General features: G+C 52.5%; 1 protein-coding gene across 9 annotated transcripts in view; it reads right to left on the bottom strand.

Annotated features, from left to right (window-relative positions):
* Window positions 1-19,028: 19,028 nt before the first annotated feature.
* CTIF (cap binding complex dependent translation initiation factor) overlaps window positions 19,029-23,162 on the bottom strand; it is a 328,591-nt gene continuing 324,457 nt past the window's right edge. For all 9 annotated transcript variants that reach the window (XM_008952543.6, XM_034943646.3, XM_034943648.3 and 6 more), the window contains one exon: window positions 19,029-22,888. In XM_008952543.6, the coding sequence (XP_008950791.3) occupies window positions 22,673-22,888 (216 nt within the window). In that variant the 3' untranslated portion in view covers window positions 19,029-22,672. The remainder of the gene's footprint in view (window positions 22,889-23,162) is intronic.

Here is a 23,162-nt window from a genome sequence, read left to right as displayed (position 1 = left end):
AGGCCAGGGCCTGATCATAGCAGTCAGTGGGGTGAGAGCCACAGCGGGGAATGGGAGATCACCCATGTGCTGTGGATCAAGGAGCATGAGGAAGAATCCCCTACTCAGAGCTCCTACTCACGATTCAGATCAGGGCAGTGACCTCCAAAGCCCATTCTCTCCCTGAGTCTCATACACCATGGAGTCTCATCAAATTTACATTTAATGCATGAAACTTCCAACTCCTTATTTTTAATGTAATAATGCCATAAGTAAATTTGCATATGTAGTCTTTATTACATACTGTCCATTATCCCATGTTATGCTCACATACAAACACTATACTATATTGTACATATGAAACCTTTTACTTTACTTTATTTTATTTTTGGATAGGGTCTTACTCTGTTGCCCAGGCTAGAGTGCAGTGGCACAGTCATGCTCACTGCAGCCTTGACCTCCTAGGCTTAGGTGATCCTTCCACCTTAGCCTTCCAAGTAGCTGGCCTACAGGCATACACCACCATGCTTGGCTAATTTTTATGTTTTTTGTAGAGACAAGTGAGCCCAGACTAGTCTTGAACCCCTGGGCTCAAGTGATCAGCCTGCCTCAGCCTCCCAAAATGCTGGGATTACAGGTGTAAGCCATCGCACCCACCCCATACAAAACCATTTATACTGTGTTTTATGGGGGTAAATTAAGGGATTTAAAAATGTTATTCTCTTTTTGTGCCCTGATTAAATTAATTAATTAATTTATTTATTTATTAACACAGAATTTTGCTGTGTCACCTAGGCTGGAGTGCAATGGCACGATCTTGGCTCACTGTAACCTCCACCTCCCAGGTTCAAGTGATTCTCCTGCCTCAGCCTGCTGAGTAGTTGGGATTACAGGCACCTGCCTCCACACCTGGCTAATTTTTGTATTTTTAGTAGAGATGGGGTTTCACTATGTTGGCCAGGCTGGTCTCGAACTCCTGACCTCAGGTGATTCACCCACCTCGGCCTCCCAAAATATTGGGACCACACGTGTGAGCCACCGTGCCTGGCCCCTGATTTTATTTTTTATCAGATTTTCTCATTGTGCTTCATTGCTCAATATTTTATACTGACCTGTTTTCCAGTTCATTAATCTTCTATTAGTGACATCTAATCTGCTGTTAAACCCATTCATTGCTTGTTAATTATGATGATGATTATTTTTTGTAGTATTTTGTATTTGCCTAGAATTTCCATTTGATAACCTTTAGGAGTTTCCAGTTCTCCTTAAATTATTTATCTTTCCAATTTTTTTGAACATATCAATCACAATTATTTTAAAGTCTGCTATTTTAAATAATAATATCTGGATCTCCTTCAGGTTTATTCCTATTAGCTGTGTTTTTTTTCCACCTCTTAGTTTCAGTCATATGATCTTATCTCCTGTCATGCCTGGTAAATGTTATTGACTTCCAGACATGGTATATGGAAGGATTGTAGAGATAATTTGAGGCTCCGAATAATCCAGAGAGGATTTACTCTTGACTCTGGAAGGGAGATAGAGTAGAGGCAGCGCACTTTAATCCCATGTGGGATTAAGTTTGTTTGAAGCTGCGCTTCAACCTTTGTGAGGGCTGACCTATTTCTGATTTGCGCTTCAAGGGTCCTAACTGACAGATTTTTTTTTCTAAACAAGCCATCTCTCCACTTGGAGATGCTTGAGTTCTCCCCTTTCCTCTTTCTCTAACTCCAGGAGGTTGCAAAAACCTCAGTCTCCACTTCCTGCTCACATTCTGAACTTCATGCTACTGCTTAGGGGAAAAGTAGGGCCAAATGTTAAGCTCATCTTTCTAGATTCAAATTTTAAAAATGTATTTTATCTCTTTTTTCGGTTGGTGGCAAAGTTGGTGTGATATATAAGCTAGTCTACTGTAGCCAGAAGTAGAAATTGGCACAGATCTTAAAACCCACCCCTGCTGAGAGGTCATTCCAGTCCCCTGCTTCAATTTGGCCATTCAAAGGGTCAGCTTTGGCCTCCTCCTACTCTGAGCACCTGCTCCCCATTCATACAGGGCTTGGCTGCTGCCTAGTGATGTTCATGGCCTGGAGGCTGCCTCTAAAATGGCTACCCTTCCAGCCCCAGCATCCAGGCTGGTCAAGATGGTAGTGGCCTGGTTTTTGCCAAGGCTCTGCCATCACAGAGTGGCCAGGCTCACTTCTGTCTGCTGACCAGCCTCACTCACACACCATGCCTTCTGTAGCTCCCTCTTGTGCAGGCTCCATGCTCAGTGCTTAGCATAAGTGGTCTCATTTCATCCTCATAGAAAGACTAGCAAGTAACTATAGTTATCTTCATTTTACAGATGAGGAAACTGAAGCCCTAGGGGTTTAGTCATAATCCCTGCTCACTTCATAGAATTACATATGTACTTAGGTGTTCAATTAATTTTCTCGTTCACCCTAGACTATAAGCAACATGAAGGCAGAAAATGTGTCTATACATCTATTTTATATCCTCATCATATGCCCATGCCTGGCACAAAGTCTGTAGGCAGTAACAACCACTGAAGCCAGGTGTGGTAGTGCAGCCTGTAATCCCAGCCACTCAGGAGGCTGAGCCAGGAGGATGGCTGAAGCCCAGGAGTTCGAGGCTGTAGTGTGCTGTGGTCACATCTGAGAATAGCCACTGCACTCCAGCCTGGGCAACATCGTGAGATCCCCATCCCAGAAAAACAAAAAACAAAAACAAAAACAACCCAACCAAAATCAAAACCAAAAAGAAGCATTGAGTGAATAAATAAAGCTTCAAGTCCCAAAGCTGTCTGTGGTGGAGGCCAGACTCCAGGGAGTCCTGCCTGCTCACAACTCACATCACAGCTGGTGGGGAATATGTTCATTCACCAGAATGTTCCCAGTATCTTCTATGTGTTGAGATTCTAGTGGAGTTTCCTGCTACCAGGGGTATAATTTTGGCAATTTCAGCGCTTTGGTGTTGGGGGTTCCATTGCCCTTAACCAAGGTCTGAGGACCCATATGGAACTGAGGAATGGACTCAAAAGCTTCTGACATTACAGTAAAAATTTGTAGAGAATTTTTCTAGAGAAAGGATCTATTCAATTTCTCAGACTCTCAGAGAGGTCTGGGACCTCCCCAAAAGGTCAAGAATCTTGGGCATAGGGTTTGGTTGCCTTGTCGGTCTCCCAACATTACCTCGCCTGGCCAGGGAGGGGCTTCCTGAAGCCACCCACAGCGTGTTGGGGGCCGACTGGAGAAACCAGCCAGTGTGTGAAGGGGAAGCCTTTTCCAGCCTGAGCAGGGTACCCAGAGCCCTCCAGCCAGCATTCTCGAAAATCCCTCAAGGTTAGGGGGTGGGTGTCACTCACCGAAGGACCATGAATAATGGAGATCTGGCCCTCTCAGGGCAGCCGCTGACAGGAAAGCCGCCCCACCGGCTCGGCGGCATATTTGTGTGGCTTCTGGTTCTGAGGCAACCGCCAGGTGAGGCAGGGGTGGCGGGGGTGCGTGTGTGGGAATTCCCAGGCCCCAGCTCAGCACTTTGAAGCGAAGACCCTGAGTCCATGTTGGAGGGAAAGGAAGGCGCCACCAGTCCCTCGAAAGGAGACAGGAGGCTGCCGGGGCAACTTCTCCCTGCTCAGGCTGCCCTGGGTGCCCCCGGCCTGAGGATGAGGAGATTCTTGTTTAGTTTCGGAATCAGCAAGTCCAGCTACAAGAACATCCTCTCAGAATCAGAAAGGTCTCTCCTTGTACATATTCTACCCCGCACACAAAATCCTTACAATTATTTTTTCTTAGACGCACACTCTCAAAAACACGAGCACTCTCTTCTCTCACACACCAAATTCCCTCTCGTGTGCACATTTGTTTTCTCTTTCTCTCACACACAGGCTCACACCCGTTCATGACCAGGTTCGGGGGGGCTCCTGCAGACCTGGAGTCTGACCTTGGCCTCTGCGTCCACCTCAGGGTTCCTGAGGTGACCGGGTGGCTTCCTGGCTCCGCCTTTCTCAGTATTGTTCCCCACTGGTCAGCCCTGACAAGGTCACTTCCTACACAGAGTGTGGCAGACCTTGCTGGCCTTGCCCACCCCGCTGCGCTGTGAGCCACCGTCCTGCCCCTTCATCCCACAGGCCCTCTGGCCTAGCCTGGCCCTGGGCACAGCCTTTGACAGGGAGTCAGGGGCCAGACCCTCCTTGTCACCCAACCCCAGTTCAGTTCAATAATTCTGTCTCAGAACTTAGAGGAGTTTAAGAAGGAGAAAATGTTTAAGAAAAGTCAAGAAAACCAAATTGTAATTTTATGTCCAGCTGTGACATGACTCACTTAGTGCACATCCTCCAACCCCCAGACCAGAAGCCTCCCCTGAGCCCACCATGGCTCCCGCGGGAGGTAGGGGTGACAGGAGTGGGAGGGATTGTGTTTCTGGAAGGTCCTTGGCCAGGGTAGTCCCTGAAAGACTCTAATGTCCTCTGGGGCTGAGTGTTCCCTGCTGTGGCTGGGCTCAGGGAAAGCCACATTGCCGGGTGTCTGGACTTGGAGAAGGTCCTGACATGACGCTGCCATGGTTGCCCCATCAATGTAGCTGGGTCATGGGCAAAGGTGGCCTAAGACAGGATGATATTTAAAATATTTAGGTCTGGGCACAGTGGCTCAAACCCATAATGCCAGCACTTTGGGAGGCTGAGGTGAGAGGATTGCTTGAGGCCAGGAGTCCAAGACAAGCCTGGGCAACATAGGGAGCCCTCGCCTCTCCAACAAACAAACAAAAAATTAGCACTCAGCACCAACTATGAGAACTGAGCTGAAACAGGACCCCAGAGGCCACCCCTGCCAAGCTGTGCCTGCCTTTAACCCTGTAGTTCCTAGATGTGGGCAGTTGTGGTGAGGTTGGTCCTGGGGGGTAAGAGGGGCAGGGATGGGACAGTGGCTATTCAGCAGTTGCTCCTGAAGAAGCAGCTGTGGGGACATATGTTGAGATTCTAGCTGAGTTCCTGCCATCAGGGGTATAATTTCGGCAGTTTCCAGATGTTGATAACATGTACACACATGGTTAGCAAGACACAGAGTGGGCTGCCTTGAGCCCATATGAGCTTTTGAAACCCTGAGGGGCTAATGATGAAGAGAGCAGGGGTGGGGGTTGGTGGCAGGGGACGTGAGAGAGTAACACCAGCATTTAATAGTGATGTAGTTCTCACTGTGTGCCTGATGCCTACTGAGTGACTTCCGCATATTACCTCACACGATAATTTAAACAGTGCTGTTGGCCTAGCACTTTGGGAGGCTGAGGTGGGTGGATCATTTGAGATCAGGAGGAGTTCGAGACCAGCCTGGTCAACATGGCGTCTCTACTAAAAATACAAAAATTAGCTGGGCGTGGTGGCAGACGCCTGTAGTCCCAGCTGCTCGGGAGGCTGAGGCAGGAGAATCACTTGAACCCAGGGGGTGGAGGTTGCAATGAGCAGAGATCGCGCCATTGCACTCCAGTCTAGGCAACAGAGCAAGACTCCATCTCAAAATAAATAAATAAATAAACAGTGCTGTTGAGATATATTTAAAGCCAAAGTGTACAATGTGCTATGTTTTGATACATGTATGTACCCATGAAATCATCACTACAATTAAGATAACGAACAAACCCATTGCCCTCAACGTTTTCTCGGAACCCTTGGTAATTTCTCCATCCGGACCCTTCCTTTTGTCCTCAGGCAACCACTGACCTGCTTTCTGATGTTATAGAGTAGTTTTCGTTTTCTATAACTGTTTACAGAAGTAGCTCATTTAATATTTACAACGACCCTCTGAAGTGGCTACTACTTTTCTTGCCATCATCCCCATTTTACAGATGAGAAAATAGAGGCACAGGGAGGTTAAATGACTTGTCTGCAATCACACCACATGGCCTGGGAGGGGTGGAGGCCAGGTGTGTGGCTTTGGAGCCTGGCCTACTGACCACAATACCGTACTGCCCCTCACTCGGGTGGAAGGACCCGAGCACAGGAGGGTGTCAGAGGCCAGAGAGAAGCAAGGAGGTCTCCTGTTTCAGAGGCCAGAGGGAAGCAAGGAGGTCCCCTGTTTCAGAGGCCAGAGAGAAGCAAGGAGGTTCTCTGTTTCAGAGGCCAGAGGGAAGCAAGGAGGTTTTTGGGAGAGGGGTCAGAAAACCTCAGGATGTGAAGCTGGTGTGGGTAGCGTTAGGGGTCACGGCCAGGCTGGGCTTGGCTGCGGTGAGCTGTGGGCAGTAGGCAATGAACTGGCTCACAGCTCGAGTCAGGGTCTGGTGATCTTAGCAGGCCTGTGGAGCTTGTTCCCGCCACAGGAGGGGCCAGTGAGGGTGGCTGTCTCCCGCAGGCTTTTCCCTGTCTGTCCCTGGAGGTACCTTTGGTCTGCAGCGGCTTTCTGTCCTGTTATGGAGAAAAGCACTGATGGCCGGTTCTTCCCCTGCAGCCTGGCCTGGGGGCTGCAGCCAAACTGGGAAGGAGCTGCAGTCTGAGGATCCCTCTGGGTTCCCTCTGGCTGGGAACCCTGGGCAGACCTCGAGCCCTGGACCGAGACACCGTGGTCATGTGGTGCCTCCAGAGCAGCTGGCCAGGGCTGGGCACAGGGCACGATGTCTCCAAGGCTGCCAAAACACCTGCAGAAGACCCCAGATGCTTTCCAAATGCCCCTGCCACAGCAGAGCTTGGATGAGCAAAAGAGGAAGTGGAGCATCTGAACTTCTCTAGGGGCCACTCAAGGAAGGGGTTTCTGGAGAAGGCCGGTTTGGAGCAAGGCTTTGAGAGGGAGAACTTCAGGCACCATGACCAGTGATTTGGCCAGGATGACACCGGGCTCCCTCTCGCTAGCCTCTCTGTGATGATCACCAGTAGTAACTGATAAACCTGAAACAATGAATACTGACAAGAGGGCAGTAATCACTGTGATTTTATGTTCGGCTAACTCGCTGCTGCAGAGATGGAGACTAGATGGTAAATAACGGGCAAAGACTGTAAATCACCCCGAAAACTGATCGATCCAGCAGCAGATTGACCCAACTTCCTGGCCCCGGTGCCTGGGTCTCGGGGGCCATTATAGGGGACGGCGCTGGGACTCCCAGTTTGCTCTGGTGCAGGAGTAGGGGTATCCCCACCCCGGGAGACCGGGCCTGGGTTCCAGTCCAGCTCTGCCAACTGCTTGCTGTGCTACTCTGAGCTGGTTGTTCGCCCACTCTGGGCTCGTTTTCCTTCAGCTATGAAATGGTGGGCTCCGATATTCTACAATTCCAAGTCTCCTCTGCCCCACCCAGATACCTTAAGACTCCTGGACCCTTTTAGGAAGGGGCCAGTCCTGTCCAGACTCCTAGGAGGGCTCAGGCACGGGGAGGGAATAGAGTGGATGAGGGTCCTGCCAAGGCCCCTGCCTGGCCAGTGACAGGAAAGCAGTGGATCATGGCACAGGGAGCGATTTTACTGGAAAGATGAAAGGAAATTGCATCTTTAATAATTCACCGGCCGGTTTGAAGGGAGGCAGGTTGGCGGGGCTGTGGAGCCGCCAGGCGATCCCAGCCTCTGTTCCTGGAAATCCTCCGGCTCCAGAGCTTGCCCGAGAGACCCGGGGCCCTCCATCTCCTCCTGGCCCAGGGACAGCGGGAGCCGACAGAGTCTAGACCAGGGTGAGAGGTTAAAACACAGCCATCCCGGGAACCCATGAAATTGATATCCCCAGCAAAAAGGGAGCCAAAATAATCGATACAGCAGCGGCCCAGGAAAGTGGCCAAGCTCGAGCCCCAGCCCAGCCCAGTGGAGTCGCTGCAGAAAAGGAGGGCTTGGGCTCTGGCCAACTGCATGGGGCTTTGGCGAGCATACTGGCTTCAGGGGCTCTGCCTGGGGTCACCAGGAATGGAAAGGGACCTGGAGGCAGGCAGGGGTCACCAATGCTGAGTAGCCTGTCCAGCTAGTGGGGTGGGTGCAGGGGCCACACTGCCTGGTGTCCTCCATGGGTCCTCGTTTTGTCCTTCCTTCCTGGTCTCTCTCAGGTGGGAATGCTTTGGCTCATGCTGAAGCATCAGGACCTTCAGCCTGGGAGCCCTGAGTGCCAGATAGAGAAAGAAACAGCTGAAGCCAGGAAGATGTGGCCCAGGACACAGATGGAAGGTGCCAAAGACAAAGCTAGCTGAAGAGTCAAAAGTTCTGGAGTCCACACATGTTGGTTTGACTCCCAGCCCAGTCCCTCGGGCAAATCACTCCTGGGCCTGCAGCCGGTCCCTGTGAATGGGAACTCAAGGGACACGAAGAGGTGCAAGACCTTGTGCTCCCAGGAGGAGCTTTGCATCTGTAGGCTGTCGTCATTATTAGGCCTTTTCCTCAAAGGCTGTAGAATTGTGGTTGACTCCACTGAAATTTCAAAGCTCTCCTGGGTGGGTTAGCCTAGGTAGAAACTGGATTAGAGGGGAGTGAACTCCATAAAGGAGAACAGACTAGGGAATGGAGGGAATCTGGGGGCCAAAATGGGCTCACACAGAACAGCTGTTAAAATCTGTCTCTCCCACTGCTCCCTCCCTTCCTTCCTCCCTCTCCTGCTAATTAACAAAGACAACTCAAGAATTACAGAGAAGGCCAGGCGTGGTGGCTCACACCTATAATCCCAGCACTTTGGGAGGCCGAGGCAGGCGGATCACATGAGGTCAAGAGTTTGAGACCAGCCTGGCCAACATGGTGAAACCCCGTCTGTACTGAAAATACAAAAATTACCTGAGTGTGGTGGCACGTGCCTGTAATCCCAGCTACTTGGGAGGCTGAGGCAGGAGAATCGCTTGAACCTGGGAGGTAGAGGTTGCAGTGAGCTGAGACCTCGCCATTGTACTCCAGCCTGGGCAACAAGAGCGAAACTCCGTCTCAAAATCAATCAATCAATCAATCAATCACAGAGAACCCACCTTAAAATCTAACATACCCATCCTTCTTTTACAGATGGGGGAACTGAGGCCCAAAGAACACTTTCATGAGCACCTAGCTGGTTGGGGTGGAAGCAGGACTAGAATTCTCTGCCGACTCTCAATCCAGTGCCCTTTCCCTGAGAGCAGGGGCCTCCAGTTCCCTTCTGCCCAGCTCTGATGCTGGGACGTGTGGTGTGGCCTCGAGGCCGCGCGACTCACCCTGACTCACTGTCTGATCTTGGCCCATTCTGGTCCTCTGAGGCTCAGCCTTCCTCCCTGGAAAACTAGAATAAGTCCCATCCCCAACCCCAGCCAACCTCAGGGGCCCCTCAGGAGGACCCCAGGGACTAGCACAACTTTAATTCTAGGTCAGCAAAACATTTCTTATCTGGCAGGTCCCATACTTTTGAAAGTCACTGGGGATGAGAAAGCAGGCAAAGATGGTTTCTGAGCAGATCAATGGGTGGCTTCGAACCCCCATTCATGCAGGAAAGCTCATGCTTTTTGGTATGAAAATGCCCCTCAGGCCCTCACTCAGGGCCTATTTCCTCTTACTCGGCAAATAGTTTGGGTAAGTTTGGTGGTCTAGTTTCTCAGGCCACAACAGGTATACTGATAGTAGTAAGAAGAATTTTATGATGACCGAGAAGGGAGAACAATTGTAAAATGCAGATCCAGTAATTAAAAAAGCAAGGCAGACGGGGTCTACCTTGACAATCCTGAGGCTAACCCTGTGTTGCAGTCTAGTCTACTCATTAGCCTTGTCAGAAGGACCTGAGTCACCAAGGAAGTCAACACACGCTGACTTCTGAGAAATTTGGGATGTGGAGGATCCCCCGTGGAAAAATTGCTACCCAAAAATGAAAATAAAAAGTTTTGCTATTTAAAGAGGTAGATTACAGCTACAGAAAATGAAGGTCTGTGTCACGCCTCATTCTGCACCATGCCAGGCGCCCGCGATGGAGACAGCTGGCCTTGGCTGAACATCAGAGCCCACAGAACCCTCTTTAGTTTTCCTCCCCCATGGAGGTGCCTCCCACCTGGCCAATTAACTGGTTTTCCTGCTGTTCCTCACCGTTCCTCTCCCCTTTAATCCATTCTGCATGCTGCAGGAAGATGTCTCCCTTAATTCTTCCTGTCTTCTTCTGATAAAGAGACTCTGACTTTGACCGTCGTCTGCCTGACCCCAGGCAGCCCTTGTTTGCACACTGGCAGCCCACTCTGAAGCCGACCTCATGTGCTGGGTCAGCTCCCCACCAGGAGACTGGGTCCCTATGCCACTGCCTCGCTGGGTGGCCCCCTCTCCAGGTATTAACGACTCCATCGCCAGAAGGTGCAGCTGTGTGTGGTCAGCAGAATACCTCATTGTGGGCTTTTCTTTACATGCTGCTCTCCCCGCTGTCTGCCAGGTTCCCCACTGGGAACACAGGAAGGGACTGTGGCACTGACCTGGACAGCGACTGGCCTTAAATCTTCAATTAGAGTGGCAACACTCGGCTTGAGGGTAGGGCAGGTGTGTCTTCCTACTGTATCTCCCAGGGCAGGGCTCAGCTCTGTCTTGCACCCAGCAGGTGTTCAGGGTCAGCTGATGGGTGCTTGGTGGGGCATTTCGTGGGTGACTCTTTGGCTCATTTATTAGTGCTTCACTGAGGATGGTGAGGCCAGCAACCTAAGTCTCAGCTTCAAAAGTGCTTAGAAGTTCAGCCAAACCCCACACCAACACCTGCCCACTGACCCCAGTCCCAGCGGGTCCTAGCGGGAGAGCAGATAGGCTTTACTGCACACCCACTGCCCGAGAGAATCAGCAGCAGACAGACCCAGCAAGGCGGGCGAGTATCGTGTTTAAGAGGGAAGAGAGCCGTAATTTGTGGAGGACTCAAAGCTCATGCACTGTTTCTCCAAACAGTCTAGCAAGATGGGATTGTGCATTCCCATTTTTAGCAGATGAACCGAGACTCAAAGAAGCCGAGTGAGCTGCCTGGCCTCACTAAACCTATTCCTACCTCTCTCTGTGGACGTATCTGATTCATCGCTGTGTGGGGGACACCGAGTGTGTGTGTCAGGGTCAGCAGCAGGGCCTTGGCAGCAGAGGGGACCCTGTGAGAATCCTGCCCTCTTTCTAGTGCTGTGACCTGGGCCATGTTGGCCTCTCTCAACCCCAGGCCAAGTCCTCCCCTGTGTAAGATGGAGAAGGTCCCACTTCGGGCGTGGTGTGAGGAGACGAGGGCGCTTAGGTGGGTGCCTGGTTCGAGGCGTGCCCGTGGTGTTAGCTGTACCTCTGTGACCTTGGGCGAGTCCCTTCCCTGTAAGGGCCTCAGTGTCCTCATCTGTAAAATGAGAGGGTGGCTTTAAACTGCCTTCCACATCCTGGTATCCTGGAGTATTTGGAGGGGCCACTGGGGAAAAGCGATGGAGGAACTTCTGGGGAGGGGCAGCAGGTGCAATTGATGGAAGGAGGTGGCCCCGGCATCCCCATTGCTTCTGTGGAATCCAGGAGGGTGAGGGGTCTGTGGGGTCGTGTTCTGACCCACGCCCTGCACCATGAAGGGGAGATTCCTCCAACACCATGGCTGAGGGGGCCGCAGCGTTGCTGGAACTCATCAAGGGCATAGGGTGTGGGGCTTTGCTCCCTTAGGAAGCGACCTCCTCCGCCGTTGGGCAGTTCCGGTTTCCAGAACATCGTCCTTGTGTGGACCCGGCCTGTCCCCCAGATCTCTTCTTCTGAGCCTCCGACCAGGCACCTCAAGCTGAGGGCATCCCTTGACCAGGAATATTTTCCTCGGCTCAGTCTGTCCAGACCATTCCCTCCCTAACTAAGGGATAGTCCAGAGTTCTGGAACGAAGGGCCTTCGTGAGGGGAGGCCAGCTCTGCCTGCCCACTGAGGACCTTCAGTCCGTTCTCTGCCATTGCAGACCCTGTGTCGGCCCCACTCCCAGGGGCAGGCGAAGGCTTGGCCACTGAGACACCTGAGTTTCTGGCTCTAGGACATGGCACCCTCATAGCTAGGCCTCCCAGCTCTCCCTGCACAGAGGCCACCCAGCCTGGGAGGCTTGCAAAGTGCAGCACAAATTCACACACCCCACATCACACACACCCACACACAGCACACACACATACACCACACGCATACACTAATTCTCCATTCTCACACCATGTACACACAACACAACCCTCTCCAACCACACATACCTTGCTCCCTGCGTGTGTGCATATATACCACATCCCACACCCCCACACAACACACAACACAACCCTCTCCAACCACACATACCCTGCTCCCTGCATGTGTGCGTATATACCACATCCCACACCCCCACACAACACACAACACAACCCTCTCCAACCACACATACCCTGCTCCCTGCATGTGTGCGTAAACACCACATCCCACACCCCCACACAACGCAGTCACACTCCACACCCAGAGAGTCTCACACGCAGCGCCCAGGTTGTGTCCTACACAAGGGTGCCCAGCTGTGGGTCCGAGGCAGCTCCCAGGGTTCTGGGGCAGGGCTGGGCACCTGGAGGGAGGAAGGGCACCTCCTAACTGGCATGAAGGTGACCTCCGCACTGGCTAAGACTCTGGCACCCATGACCACAGAGCACTCCCCACCCACCTCCAGGCCTCTCTAGACAGTGAGACATCAGGCCCCTGAGGAACCCCAGCCCTCCCCACTGGAAGGCCCTGCCCGTGCCCCACCCCCTATTCCTCCCTGGCCCTGAGTGCCCTGCCTCGAGTATGTGGCTCCAGGCACAGCTGGCTCTTCCCTCCCCAAGCCCCTCAGTCCCTTAGTACCTGGACCATTCCCTTCATTCCCCACATGCTTATGGGGCACCTGCTGGGGCCAGACCCTGGCTCAGTGCTGGGGAGACAGAGGGGACGAAGTCACGCTCATCCTCAGCAGGCATCTGCCGTCTACACACCAATGGCCATGCCCAGGGAGCAGGACTGTGGCAGAACATCCCTGGCAGCTGTAGGAGCCCAGAGGGGAGATCTGTAACCCTGACTAGGGAGCAGCCAGGGAGAACTTCCTGAAAGAGGTGGCAGTAGACAAAGGCACGTGCTTTCTAACTTCTGTGACTCACTGCATGCTGAGCTCTGCCCCTTCTCACCAGAAAGGGAGGCCGTGGTGTGGATCAGAGACAGCCCATCTGCAGACCTGTGATCAGGAACAGTGAACCTCTGTGTTGCAGTTCCTGAGATTTGGGGCTTGTTAGTCACACAGTGACATGGCAGTAGCTAGGCAACACGGACCCTGAGCCCCCTTTCCAATCTGGTGACACACCTCATGAGTTACAGTCCCTCCCCACCTGCTCAGCCTCAGCACTTCTCCTTTTCCTCTAAGCTGCACCCGGCTGAGCCTGGCCCTGGCTGAACAGGACTGCACTGATGACGCGCCTGGGCCATGAGCCTCCCTCCCACCCTTTTTGTTTGCCTTTGAGATGCCTTTGTGTCATTGTATGTTCTGCTGGGTCAGCAGGAGATTCAAGAGCCCTGACCTGAGCTCCCTGCACATTTCTGGGAACTGGAGGTGATGGAGTAGGCCGGGTGCCTTGTGTCTGATGTGTAGGTGGCATGATGTCAGGAATGGGGCAGAAAAAGGCTTCCAGGCTCCTGAGACACATTGAGTCCCATTGAGCATAGATGGCTATTAGGGACTTGTCTCTAGCACAGGGAGAAGGAGGCTGTGGCCCCTCTGAGAGGCCTTCTTTCAGTTTAGCTCCTAAGGATGGTCTTCCGGAAGCTCTCTGCACAATCTTTCACTTACCCAAGAAACATCAACATTTGCCCCCGAATGACACAGAATCACACTGGTGATTAGGCTGACACAGCGTTTACACGGATTTGAAACTCTGTAGGTGTGACTGCTGGCTGCAGAACTCTCCACTGAGTGCTGAAACATTCTAAGCCACAAAAAGTAAGATTTTAGAGTGTGCAGAATTGCAAGGGTCTGTGTATGCATACAAGTATTTTTAAAATTGTCTTCTCACCTGCTTTAATCACACTTTTGTTATTTGGGGGAAATGCTATAGAATAAGTCTCTTTTCACCTTGCTAGCCTGTCTTGGTTCCCACTGGAAGTTTTCCTCTTTAGGCCTAGGTGGGTATTTGGGTTTCACCTGATTTGTTCTGGGAAGGGAGGGGAATGGTGGTCCTTCCTCTCTGGGGCTGGAAAGTGAAGCTTCGTCAAGCCCTGAATGGTCCCCATTGGAAGGCCTGGGCCAGGTGTTGGCTCTCTGTAGCACAGCAGATGCCACAGGCAGGGACCCTGCACCAGGACCTACCCAGAGTTGGGCTAGGCCTATGAGAGGTTGTCTGTTGTCTGGGAATTCCAGCTCCCAGGAGACTGACCATGCCAAGGTGGTTAAGGCATTGTCTCCTTTGCTTATTTCCTTATAGCACCCCCAGCACAAGGTGGGACCCAAGTAGGGGTTCACTTGAAAGACCTGGGCACAGGTGATGAGACTAGGAGACAGAGCATCACCCTTGAACCATCTCTGCTTCAGGTCAGCTATGGGATCCTGGCCATATTATTATTATTATTATTATTATTTGAGATTAAGTCTTGCTCTGTCACCCAGGGTGGAGTGCAATGGCACGGTCTTGGCTCACTGCAATCTCTGCCTCCTGGGTTTAAGCGATTCTCCTGTCTCAGCCTCTCGAGTAGCTGGGATTACAGGCTGCGCCACCATGCCTGGCTAATTTTTTTGTATTTTTGTAGAGATGGGGTTTCACCATGTTGGCTAGGCTGGTCTTGAACTCCTGACCTCAAGTGTTCCACCCACCTTGGCCTCCCAAAGTGTTGGGATTACAGGCGTGAGCCACCATGCCTGGCCTCCTGGCCATATTATTTATTATTTTTTTTAGAGACAGGTCTTGCTCTGTCACCCAGACTGGAGTGCAGTGGTGTGACCACAGCTCACTGCAGCCTTGATTTCCTGGGCTCGAGTGATCCTCCTGCCTCAGCCCCCTGAGTAGCTGGGACTACAGGTGCGTGCCATCACGACCAGCTAGTTAAAAAATATATATTTTTTTGTAGAGATGGGGTCTTGTCATGTTGCTCAGGCTGGTCTCAAACTCCTGGGCTCAAGTGATCCTCCTGCCTCAGCTTCACGACGTGCTAGGATTACAGGCTTGAGCCACCGTGCCTGGCCTGGCCATATTGTAAGACTTCATCTGTCACCTGGGACTGATTCCACCCATGGAATGGATGCCCCCATGGGTTGCAGGAGACTCAGGACTCTGCCTGGGAGCCAGGGGATGCCCAGTGAATGGGGAGGCTGAAGATGGAGACCAGTTAGAATTATGGGACACTGAGCAGGAAGCACAGACCTGCACTCCACAGGCCTGGATCAGGGGACTCAGGCACAAAGGTGGCCTGGGTCCTCAGCCTGGTCCCCATACCCACCCACCAGTCCCATCTTAGGACTAAGAAGGCAGCAATTCGAGGCCTGGTCTTTGTGCCTACAGGTCCCATGACATGGGATTGTTACTCTGCTTCTGTGAGCCTGTCTCCCTTCTTTACAATGGTGTCAAAAACATGTCACCTGGTAGCGCTGTCGTAAGGATCAAACATAGTCATATATTTAAAGACTATAAAGCCCCATTCAAACCTATGGGATGGCTCTGTAAGCCTCAGTTTCTCCAGATTTGAAATGGATATAAGCATTGTATTTACTTCTTTCACGGGGCTCTGGTGAGACCGTAACCAGATAATGTGTGCTAAAGGGCTGCAGAGGGGAGAAAGTGCTGTGTGATGAATCGGGCTCTCAGGGGCCAGCCTCCTTAGCGCGGCAAACACAGCTGCTCTGGCTGGCGCTTGGAGCTGTCTGGCTGGCAGCCAGTCCAGGGCAGAGGCAGCTACTGCATCTGCTTCCAGCACGGGCCAACTGCTTCCTTGGAAGACTGCTTTTGAACCACTCCCCCTCCCCAGCCCTGAGTCACCCAGAGATCAGGTGGGCAGCAGAGAAAGGTGGGACTCCCAGCTCAGATGACACTCAGGTAGGGCCAATACACCTGTTAGGCATATACAAAGGGTGCTGCTATGGACGGAATGTTTTTGTGTCCCCCTAAATGCATATATTGAAATCCTAATCCCCAATATGATGGTATTAGGAGGTGCCTTTGGGAGGTGAGGAGGTCAGAGGGATGGAGCCCTTATCAATGGGGTTAGTGCCCTTATAAGGGAGACCCCAGCAAAGTCTCTTACTCTCTTTCTGCCATGAAGATCCAATAAATTAGCAGTCTGCCACGGGAAGTAGGCCCTCACTAGACCATGACTATGCTGGCACCCTGATTTGGGACATCCAACTTCTAGTATTTTAAGAAATAAATGTCTGTTGTTCATAAGCCACCAAGTCTATGGTACTTGGTTACAGATGCCTGAATGGACTAAGACAGGAGCCCACAAAATGTTTTTTAGGGGCCAACAAAGTGTTTTAATTTTTTTTAAAATCAGGGGTAAAAAAATGAACTTCTAGGTGGGAGAAAATGTTTTAATAAAAATAATATATTTGTCTCTATTACCAATGTAGTCATAATATTTCCATTTTTTTTTAAATGGAAGAAGGGGCCTATGAAGGCAAAAGTACCTAAGGCCCATAGGAGTGAGAATGCAGCCCGAGTCCATGGTATGGATTCTGTTCCACATTCAAGCAACTTGCCAGAGCCCCTGCCCCATGTTGCAGATGTGCCAGCCAGCGTTGTTTCAGCCAAGATGGCAGACCCCGAGATTGCAAAAGAGCACAGCAGCATGGCCTGCTGTCCCCAGACAATAATTTTGCACTACTTATGACAGCTCTCCATGGCCATTATCGTACTGTGTTCCAGGAGTGATGGATGGTGGCTCTCAACCATCTTTTCTCTTGCACCCATCCAAGGCATAGCACACATGTACCAGTAAGAAGAGGGGCTCCCTAAGGCCCAAATTCTGAAAATATTGGTGTGTATGTGTGTGCTGTTTTAGTATGTAGTTTGAAAATGTTCCCAGGCAATTCGGGTATTGACCCTGATGCTTGATATGTCCCCCTATCAGGGTCCCCCTCACTGGCCTGGGGGAAACTGGGATCCAACAACACACACTGCACATATGATAATGGGTCCTTTTATAGAACAGCACCAAATTCTGCACCATCGCTCCTTCTGCCCACTCCACTGAAATCTCCTGATCTGAGGTATTTCATCATGGTCCTAGTTTCCACCGATGAAGCGGGAAGCCCATGTGGCCTGCCCGCAGCCTGCCGAGTCCCAGGGGCAGCTGGCTGCTCCTTTTGTCTGGCTGGTGGGACTGGCTGGCTCCCTGGGGCGCTGCAGGGATGAGGAGTCTGAAGGACCCGCTCACTTTCTGGGCTCACCCTTGCCTTGGCTCTTCTGGTGATCAGCCTTTGGCGCATCTATAAAATGGGAATCGAAAACACTCATCAGCCTACTTCACGGGACCAGCTGAGACCGTGTAAGGAAGCCGCTGCGGAACTGTAGGAATGAGGGAGATCAGTAACAGTAAGGCAGGACCACTTCTTTCCCATTTCAACTGCTCAACCCTTTATTTTTCTGCTATCTTTGCCTTGGTCCTTAAAAGGCCCTTATAAGTTATGCTGTGAGCATCCCAGTACAAATGTAAACACTCTAAAATGACAAGAGAATGCCTACCAGCAGAAAGATGGTGGTGAAATCAGGATTGAAACATGTATTATTTCGATGCTGTGTCTCGTAGTATTCAGTAACTAACTTAGGGCCTTCTGGAAGCAGGACTAAACCATCCAGGAAAATCTCCTTTCTCTTTTGCAGGGTGTGATAAGGCTCTCTGTTCCTCATCGTCGCCCTACCTTTCATCTTGACCTCCAATGTCTGCTTCTACTGCTTTGCATTTTTATAAAAATAAATTTGGGCCTGGCACGGTGGCTCACGCCTGTAATCCCAACACCCTGGGAGGCCGAGGTGGGTGGATCACTTGAGGTCAGGAGTTTGAGACTAGCCTGGCCAACATGGCGAAAACTTGTCTCTACTAAAAATACAAAAATTAGGACTGGAAGCGGTGGTTCATGCCTGTAATCCCAGCACTTTCAGAGGCCAAGGCAGGCAGATTGCCTGAGGTCAGGAGTTCAAAAGACCGGCCTGAGCAACATGGTGAAACCCCACCTCTACTAAAATACAAAAAAATTAGCCAGGCGTGGTGGTGTGTGCCTGTAATCCCAGCTACTTGGGAGGCTGAGGCAGGAAAATTGCTTGAACCTGGGAAGCAGAGGTTGCAATGAGCTGAGATCGTGCCATTGCACTCCAGGCTGGGTGACAGAGTGAGAGTCCATCAATCATCTCAAAAAAAAAAAAAAAAAAAATTGGCCCGCCACATACCTCAATTGTTTAATTAAAATGTTCTCTCTCTCTACCCAGTCTGTGGACTTCTGGCTGTCCCTGTCAGTGTCATGGTGGGTGTGTGACTCAGTGAAGGGCAAGGCCCGAATCTCAACATGCCTTCACCCGGCTCCTGGGAGGCCCTGGCCGCCATTGTACCCAGGCCAGGGAAGGAGGAAGGGAGTTGGTGCTCTGGTGCGACCCCTGCAAGGAGCTGAAGGACCAGCAAGTTCTAGCCAGAAAGAATCCCCAAGGAGAGGGGAGCGTTACCAGGAAACAGTGTCCCCAGTGCCTTGCCATAGACAGGATTGTGCAAAACAAGAGACATGTCATCACAGGAAAAGAAATCACTGGGCCCTTCGGGGACTCTTTGATGAAAGACTCATTTGACCAACTGGGACTGGACAGCCACTCGCTGTTGACTTTTGAAAGCCACTGGGCCCAAATCTCAGCCCTCTTGAAATGACTCATTGCCAAATGCCACAGTGACATTTCCAGGGAAGGGGTAGGTTTGGGGGGTGGTTAAACCAAACCTTTAGTGCAAAAGCCATTTTGTCCAGGACTGGCTTGTTCCTGGACAGGTCCAGGTCACTTTGGATAGGTCATAGTTCCCAGTTTTGGGGGACGTAAGTCTCCTTCACCCATGGTCTCCTGGACCAACTTCTTGCAAGAATCTTCCCCTCAGCTCATCTCCTGGGCCAGCTCCTGGAGGCCCTGCTAGTATAGCTGAGGCACATGAGCTTGGGGAAAAGGTTTCTTTTGCTGAACACACAAAGAGCACAGACTCTGGGCATTTTGTTTTTGGTGGTGTTTGTTTATTTTTTTAAACCCACTTGTAGTTTGGGTTCAGTTGGAAAGCAGGACATACTGACGGAGGGAGGGTGGTCGCACTAGCGGGGTTCCGCGGCAGCTTTGGCGGGAAGCCCCAGGCCCCTGCTCTGGGGAGGTAGGTCCTGTCGTCCACTCCCAGCCGGCTCAGGGAGGCGGCCAGCCCTTCTGTGTGAGTGAGTGTTCCGAGCAGAGGAAAGTTGTCTTTCTCCTGATCTGTGTCCTCAGAGGCCCAGCCAATGGTTTCCCAACACAGTGCCCTGCAGCTGAGGGACACGACTCCCCAGGCAGGCCTGAGAGTGAGTCTGTCTGACAAGGAACATGGGCCGGTGTCTGATGCCAGAAAACAGACTGGGACTTGGCTTCTTGGAGGCCCGTGTCTGGGGCACCCCATGGGGCTGCTCTGGTGGCGGCCTGGCTGTCTGGGCCCCCGCCCCTACAGCTGCCCCAGCCTGATCTGTGGTACCCTTCCCACACCCCCCACCCTCATCCCTCGGAGAAAATAAAATAGAATAAAATAAAAATCAGAATAAATACCGACTCGGCCAACATTTACATTTACATGGATGGACAGGACGATCCCCAAACAGTGAAGGTTTACAGACTGGTCAAGGAAGGACGAACAGAGAGAATGGGGTCTGAGGGTGCACACTCCCGTGGAGGGTGGCAGGGCTCCTGGCCTCGTCTGGGTGAGGTTGGGAGCCTCGCTGGGGCTGCGGTCCCAGAGCTTCGGCAAAGCCACCAGGCCTTGGGGAGCAGGGCTGTGGCAAGCAGGCCGCCTTGGAGAAAAACAATGACTAACTCATCCTGACAGGCAGTGGGGAGACTGAGACAGGATCAACATCAGATGGCTGGACCGCCTCTTCCATGCGCCAAGAACCGCGGGCGAGGGGAAAGCAATGCAAGCCTTAGAAATGCAATATCCAGCTCTGCCTCTCATCACATACATTCAGAGGTCAACTCGGACGCGGCCTTCCTCATGCCACAGAGAGGGGATGGACTTGGGGGCCAGGGTCTGTGGGGCATCCACTTCTGTCCTGTAGTTCCTGTCTGAGCAGTCTCCCTCGGGAAGCTGCCTCGGGGGTCTCAAATTTTAGGCTTGACTGTTGTTTCTTTAAAAAAAAAAAAAAGTCTTAACGTTTTCCTTCCATATCTGAAAAAGGAGCAGCAACCTGCATTTAGAAAAACAGCTTAAAGTGTTGTTCAGATTGGCTAGGAAGCGCTTTCAAGCAGTGGAATAAACTAGGCAAACAGTATGTCTGGAGCCACCGTGACACGACATGTAATTAAAAATATATTTATATATGTATACATATTTATATTTCACTTCTTCACACTCTGGTCCTAACAAACAGCCAATGGGGAGCTGCCCCTGTGGCCAGACCATCAAGGAGCCCGTTCGGAGGAAGGAGAATCAGGCCCCAAGGTGCCCACAACACAGCCCCCTCCACACAGTGTTTCGGAGCGTCCTGCATGAAGCTTGCTCTGAGCTCACCGTTGGGTCTAGGAGACCCCACTCCCCTGCCTCCTCCCTGACCTGAGCTCCCACTCCCAGGTCTCTCCTCTCTTCGGGGGCCTTGCCTCCTCCTAGCGGACAAACCCCACATGCTTCAGGGGGGCAGGGGCCACTGAAGCACAGGTGGAGGCTGCCTGGCCACGACGGCAAGCTCGCCCTGGGGCCTGCCCTGAGCAGCCCCGCATCAGCCCGGCTCCTCCCTCAAGGCCTCCTACCCGCAGGGCATCTGTGTCCCCAGGCTGGGCTGGGGAGGAAGGGCAGTGAGGAGGAGCTTGAGAAAGTCTGGGAAGAAACCGTGGAGGGAGGAAGAAGGCAGGGTTCAGGGCCAGGGACCAGAGGTGGCGTGCGCTTCTTGGGAGAGACCACTGACCTGTTTCAGGTAAACTTGTGCCCCCTACACCTTGTCGCCAACAGGCTCTTTTTAGAGACAGGCAAAGGCTCCACACCTGGGACCAGAGGGCAGGTTGCAGCTCCAGGGAAAGCTGGAGAGAACTGGGGAAGCCTCTCCCCACTCACCACTCTCAGACTCAGAATCAATCAATCAATCACGAGAACCTTCCCCACCCATCACCTCCCGGCCAGTCCAGTGTGGACCAAGAGGGGCCTCCAAAGTGACCCAGGGCCTGCCCGGCCTCAATAAAAGAGCAAATAAGGAAGTGGCTAGGCTCTGACATCATTTCTGGGGGGCTCATCAAAGTGTGTGCTCCAGCCCCCAGAGATGGAGCTATGTGGACACCTGTTCCACCCCACACTTTCCTCTCCAGCCAACAACAGGGCCTGCTCCCCAGGACGAGGGCCTGCCAAGAAACCCCCATCTTGTTTCCCGGCTGGGAAGCTTCATCTGGCGACCCCACTGTCCCTTCCATGACCCAGTGAATTCACCCCTTTCCCAAGAGCTCACGGAGGGCTGGGCCTCTAGGTCCGAGCTGGGGCAGTGACACAGCGCATTAGCTAAAATCGAGTCCTGGGGAGCCCCCACTCCCATCCTTTTCCCCAGTAAGACCTGCGTGTGGAGCGCAAGACACCATCTAGAATTTTGGTTTTAATTTGCCAGTCTCGTTCTGTGCCCTGTTTGCCACAAGGCCCCTGGGGCCAGGACCAGGTTTAACTTGGTCCCAGTGGTGACAGTATCAGCCCTTTGAGAAAACAGAGGCGCTGGAAGCCAGTGGCGAGGAACACAGGATTCCAGCGGGGACCCCCGCCGGGGCAGAAGTTTCCAATTACCCTAATTGGCTACTGGCAAGCTGTCTGTGGCTAGAATCCTTCTTCTAGAGGGGGGCTGGGTTTGATCTCCCACTAATCCGGGGGTCCTCAACAGTGCTGACTGTGTGATCACATCACGGGCATTTTCATTGACCAAAGAGACTTCAAAGCAACCGACTTTTGAAAAATAAAACACAATAAACAAAAGAGTGCAAGTGGAACTGCAAACTCCATCTCCCCCGCTGCGCCTGACCCCCTAGGCCTGAGGCTGGGGGGCTGCAGTGAGGAGGACTTGGAGGTGGGAGGTGGAGCGTCAGCTCTGCCATGGCTGACAAAGGCCGTCAATTACGGGCGGCTGGTGGGGACCGTGCCTGCCTTTGTCCTCCCGGACATCTGCTACACGTCGCCTGCTGCCAGTTGGCGACTGCGGCTGACAGCATGCGGGAACAATGCGAGCCCGTCTCCGACCCACTTTTTCAGCCTTCCGAGGTCCTTTCTGACCCAAGCGGTGCCCCGGCGTGCGAGGCTGCCAAGGTCTCCGAGGAGTCACAGCGATGAGATCCCTCACACAAAGCTCCGTGGGGGATGGGTCTGATGGGGAGGGGAGAGGCAGGAGTGAGGAAGGGGAGGGCCAGGGCCACCAGGAAAAAGAAACATGCTTCCCTTATTGGTGTGAGCTTGCATGCTCGGGCTGGGGGGCTTGTGCGGGGGCACTCCTCTCAGGGATTTGCTCCCTTCCCCGTCTGGCTCCAGACTGGCCACCGACTCTGCCTGCCCTCCTCCCCATTTCTTTCTCCCGCCAGGGCCACCCCTGTCCTCCCGCCTGTCCATCTGGCCCTGTGCACCAGGGCCCCAGCTGCCCGTGGGCCGCCCGCCAGGCCCCCTGGCTGTCAGGCTGTCAGTTTCTGGATGGTTCTGTTGTAGTACTGCGTGATGGGGGGCGTCAGAGGGTTCCAGCTGTTAGCATGGAGCTCGATGACCTCTAGGAGCAGTGACCGGGTCAGCATGGACTCCGAGGGGCACAGCATCTTGTCCCGTGCGCTGGCCAGGAGCTCTGTCATCATCTCAGGCAGCTGTTCCTCCAGCAGCCGGCCTGTACTCTGCAGCTGCAGACAGAGATGTGGGGTTAGGATGGACTCGGGCCCCGCAATGGCCCACTGGCCATCCTGATTAGGTGGGCAGGGATAGGAAATAGCTGGGTTGTCTTAAGGACACACAGGCCCAGGCCCCTGTGCCACAGCTGGAATGAGGACAGGGAGAGTGGAAGGTGGAGTAGCCAAGAGTGAGAGCTCACATTTACCAACCAATCTGCCAGCAGGATCCAGAGGGATCCGAATATTGCCTACTGCCCAGGGCTGAAAGAGCTGTCACCAGGAACAT

Source organism: Pan paniscus, chromosome 17 (genome assembly GCF_029289425.2).
Source record: "Pan paniscus chromosome 17, NHGRI_mPanPan1-v2.0_pri, whole genome shotgun sequence".
Taxonomy (NCBI): domain Eukaryota; kingdom Metazoa; phylum Chordata; class Mammalia; order Primates; family Hominidae; genus Pan; species Pan paniscus.
This window is presented reverse-complemented; position numbering and strand designations above follow the sequence as displayed.